Here is a 4,745-nt window from a genome sequence, read left to right on the forward strand (position 1 = left end):
GCATGCCCGCCACATCGACTGAGGCGGAGTTGCTGCCGGCGGCTGCCGCACCCGCCGGCTCCGGGCCGCCACCGCCGCGCCCCTCCCGGCCGCCCCCGGTGGAGGCCCCCCCGGCGTACATCCCCTCGGGTGCCCCGGCGTCGGAAGCCGGCGCGGTGACCGCTGTGGCCGAGCCCCAGGCCGAGGACAGCCCGCCGGCCTCGCCGCCCCAGCCGCGGCTCGTATCGACCCCGGCCATCAGCGGCGGCAGCGCGCATGCCAGCAGCAACAGCAGCAGCAGCAGCGACATCACCTCCAACGGCAGCATCGGGGCTTCGGCCGATTCCCTGAGCCGCGAGGCTTCCAAGCGTGCCGGAGCCGCGGCCGACGCCACACCGAAGCGCGCCGGCGCCCCGTCGGACGCCACGCCCAAACGCGCCGCCTCGTCGGCCGGGTCGGCCGGCTCGCCGGGGGGCGTGGCCGCCGCCGCCACGGCCATGGTGGCCCTGTTCAAGCCACGCCGGCGAAGCTCCTCCGTGTCCGACGCCTCCGGCGATGATCTTGACAAGGGTGTGTCTACGTGCCTCTCGAGCCGGCTTGCTTGCCCCATGCGCTTGCGGACCGGCTTTCTTCTTTCCTTTTTTTTCTTCTTCTTCCCCCTCTGCCCCAGTCGTGTCTTCATTTGCGCCCTTGCCCCCGGTGGGTGGCTTTTTCCTTTGCTCACCCCGCCGTCATTGCCCATCCCCCAGCCAAGCCCAAGCCGGCCAAGACGCCGAATTCCTTCCGATTCACCCTCCGGCGGAATGGGACCGCCTCGTATCCGCCGGAGCGGCCGCAAATCACCGTGGTCTACCCGCCGGAGTATGCGGCCAACGCGGCGCAACACTCGGCCGAAGTGGACGCCCACCCGCCGGGGGATGGCCATCCGCCGGCGGACGACCATGGCGACGATGGCGACGACGACCACCACCACCACCACCAGGCTCATCAGCACCACCCGGAGGAGGACGACCCTCCTCGGGAGGATGGGCACACTCCGGCCGGGGCCTCCGTGGCGGACAGCGATGCCGAATCGATCGCCGCGTCGGTGGCATCGGCGTACACGTCGCCGGTGGCCTCGCCCGCCGGCGGACTTGCTCCCTGTACGCCCGAGTCGGCGTGCGACTCGCGGCCAGCCTCGCCGGGGGTGGGGCCGGCGGCCGGGCCGCCGCCGCCCCGGCCCTCGACCGCCCCGCCGGATGCGGCCCTCGGGCCGGGGGAGGAGGCCCCGCCGGGCAGCGAGCCCAGCCGCCCGGCCGGGTCGGCATCCCCCGACGCGGAGGCCGACGCCTCGGCCAGCGTCGGCCGATCGGCCAGCACCTCCACCATCCCGGCGTCGGTCTTGCTGGCCATCGCCCAGTCATCGGTCCCCGGGGCGGTGTTCAGCCAGGATGCCGGGGTGGCGGCACCGCGGGCGGTCCTGCCCTCTCGCCGGGCCGCCGCCGGGTCGGCCACCCGGCACAGCCTCACACCGGCGGCGGGCACCGGCGCCGCGGGGGGGCCCGCCTCGCCTGCCCCCGGCCGGCCACACACCCTAATCATCAGCGGCCCCGTGCCGGCCACCGATCCCGGCCCCGGGTCCCCGGGCGCCGCGGATCCCCCGATGTCCCCGCAGTCGGCCATTCGCATCATGCCGATCCCGGCGACGCCGGCCTCGCGCGATGCCATCCCCGAGGTGTACTCGGCCCTGGGGGACAAGCGGGAGATGCGCTTCCAGCTGGCCGCGCGGGAACTCCGCCAGACGGAGCGCGACTTCCGCTCCGACCTGGAGGTCATGATCCATGTGTACCGCGCCGGGCTGGCGGCCTCCGGCTATGCGTCGGCCGACATCGTGGCCAGCATCTTCAGCAACATCGACGACATTTGGCGCGTGTCCGATGTGCGTGCCCTGCCCCCCCCCCCCCCCCCCCCGCCCCCCCCCCCCTCCCCCCCCCACCCCCCCCCCCCCCCCCCCCCCGGCGCAAATGTCCAGCATTTCATCTCCGAGATGGACACATGCATGGACCCGCCAGGCCCGGCGGTCGGCGACGATCACTCCTTGACCACCGCCGAGCAGATGGCTGAGGCCTTGCTCAAATGCGTGCGTTCTGTCTGGGGGCACCACCCCCTGCCTTTCCCCCTCCGGCGTCCCGCAGGCCCTTTTTCCCTCTCCCTCCCTTTCGGCCTCTGGTCGCCATTCCCACGCCCCCGTGCTGTCCCTGCCTGACCGAGCTCGCATATTCACCTCCCTATTCGCTTCCGCCCCCCGTCCCGCCCCTCTTTGCGCTCCCGGGCGCCGCCGCAGGCCGACTTCTTCTTGCACTTCAGCGCCTTTTGCTGCAACTACAACAATGCCATTCGTGTGCTGGGCGACTTGCCCGAAAAGGGCACCCAATTGCTGGTGAACATCTCCAAGCAGGTGCCCACTTGCCGGCAGCTGGGTCTGGAGGCCTTCCTCATGACCCCGGTCCAGCGCATTTGCAAGTACCCGCTGCTGATCCGCGTACGTGCTGCCCGGCGGCCGGCCTCCCCCTGCCCCCCCCCTCGCGGGTCGGACTTCTGACACCCCGCCCACTTGCCATGCCGCCCGCAGGAGATGCTGAAATGCACCGAGGAGGACACGCCCGGGCATGCGCGCATGACCGAGGCCTTTGCCGCGGTCAACGCCATCGTCGACGAAGTGAACCTCCAGAAGCGCAAGGCCGAAAATGTGGAGATCCTCCAAGCCCTGGCCGGGCGCCTGCGTGGCCTCGAGGTGCGCAGCCACGCCGGCCCCGACCCCCTTGTGCCCGGCGAACCGCCCAGCAGCCCCTGCTAACATCCAGCTATCATCCTCTGGGGGGGGGTCGTGGCAGAATTTCAAGCTCGCCGACTTGGAGCGCGAGCTGCTTCTGGAGATCGAAATCGACCTGAACTACTCCTGCTTCCCGGGGCACGACTCGGCATTCATCGGCTCCGAGCGCCGGACGCTCTTCATCTTCAATGACCTGGTTCGTGCTTGGCCCTCCCTCCCCCTCGCCGGCCCCCCCCCCCTTCTATGTCCATCCTGCACGCGCGCATCAGGGCGCATGCCCCCCTCCCAGTCGGCTCCCTCTGGCCCGCCTCGTGTCTCACGCGCACCGGTGTCCTGCCTCCCCCCGCGCCCCGCCCTCCCCCCCCCCTCCTCCCTCCGGCACGCAGCTCCTTCTCGCCAAGCCGCAGCTTCTCGGCGGTGACAAGCTCACCGTCTGTATCGGGCCGTTGCAGACGTCCTCACTGGCGTTCTATGACTCGCGTGCCGCCGAACGGCCGTACCTTCGGAACCAAGCCCGGTCCTCGGTGGCCGCCATCCACCATGGGGACTTTGCCAATCCCCTCAACCTGGCGGATTCCGGTACGTCTGCCCCGCTTGGCGCCGCTCCCCCTCCCCCCCCCCCTCCCCTCACCTGCCGCCTGGCGCTTGCCCTGCTCGCCCTTTTTGTGCAGAACCCGGCCCCGTGACCGGCACACAGATCGACCTGGCCAAGGTGGGCCGGCGGTACGCCACCGCCGAGTACGCCACCCTGGACCTGGGGACCAACTTCACCAAGATCACTCGGGCCTTCGAGAAGGCGGCCATCCGCCGGAACCTCACCCAGGCACACCTTCTGGCGGAGGACTCGCTGAGCGAGTCGGAGAAGAAGCTTTTCAGCATGCTGCAGCGCGCGGCGGCGGCCGCCTCGTCGGCTTCCTCCTCCGGGGCCCCGTCGCCGGTGGTTTCGTCCCCCGGCGGCGGGGATCTGCCGGGCGATGGCGGCCCGGGGTCGCCGGCCATCGGGCCGCCGGCCGGCGATGGCGCTGACCAGGCATGGGCGCCCGGGGCCGGTGGCTCGATCGACCCCCGGTCGCCGGGGTCCTGCTCGGCCTCGGTGCGCACGGCCAGCAGCTCGTCCATCACCCCGATGGCGGGCCTCCTGCCGGGCGAGGAGCGCATCGACCCGCTGGAGGCCTACCGCCGGGAGCAGTCGCGGCTACATGAGGAGCGCCTGCAGGCACAGCGCGAGCAGCGTCTGCAGGACGCCCTGCAGGCGGAGGCGGCCGCGCGCGATGCCGAGGACCGCAAGCTGCTGGTCCAGGCGGCCAAGCGTCGCGAGGCGGACCTTCGCCGGGACCACAAGCACGACAGTGCCCGGCGCAAGCGCGAGCTGGAAGTCGAGCGCACCCGCTCGCGCGCCACCCAGGGCTTGCAGATTTCCTCAAGTGTCCTGGGCGCCAGCCCCGGGGCCGCCGGGGGGGCCCGGCCGGGCCCCGCCGGCGGCCCCGGGGCCAGCAGCGGCTACGACGCGCCGGTCCCGGCGGTGCCCTCCTCGCGCGGACCTGCGCCGGCTGGCCCGCCGGCTGGCAGCCGCGCTGGCCCGCCCCCGGTCCCCCCGCCAACCTCCCGGACCGCTGGCGCCGGCGGCCCGCCACCGCCGGCGCCACCGCCCTACCGCCCTGGGCCGGCCGATGCGTCCTCGGCCGCCGTGGCCGGCAGCAGTCCCGGTCGTGTGATGGGGCCTCGCACTCCTGGCTGGAAGCAGTAGCACGGTGCGCGGGGCGTCAGGACGCACATGCACATGATGCCCCCTGGGCAATATGTGGTGTGTGTGTGTGTGTGTGTCGGCAGACCGAGCGCCAGCACATGGACGGCTTGGCCCGCTGCCTGCTCTGCACGCGCGTCGCATGTGTGTCCGCCGTCCCTCCCCTGCCAGGCAAACGAGCCGGGCAGTCTGCCGGCCGGCCGGCTGGTC

The 4,745-nt window shown here is 72.5% G+C and overlaps 1 protein-coding gene across 1 annotated transcript; it reads left to right on the forward strand.

The window, feature by feature from the left end:
* Positions 1-2: 2 nt before the first annotated feature.
* On the forward strand, positions 3-4,538 carry H696_01963 (hypothetical protein; the record flags this gene model as incomplete). The annotated part of the gene is made up of 8 exons (XM_009495865.1): positions 3-549; positions 729-1,897; positions 1,991-2,098; positions 2,303-2,500; positions 2,591-2,752; positions 2,853-2,987; positions 3,178-3,370; positions 3,463-4,538. The coding sequence occupies 8 exons, from the start codon at positions 3-5 to the stop codon at positions 4,536-4,538; spliced, it is 3,588 nt and encodes a 1,195-aa protein (XP_009494140.1).
* Between the last annotated feature and the right edge of the window lie 207 nt (positions 4,539-4,745).

Source organism: Fonticula alba (genome assembly GCF_000388065.1).
Source record: "Fonticula alba strain ATCC 38817 unplaced genomic scaffold supercont2.3, whole genome shotgun sequence".
Taxonomy (NCBI): domain Eukaryota; order Rotosphaerida; family Fonticulaceae; genus Fonticula; species Fonticula alba.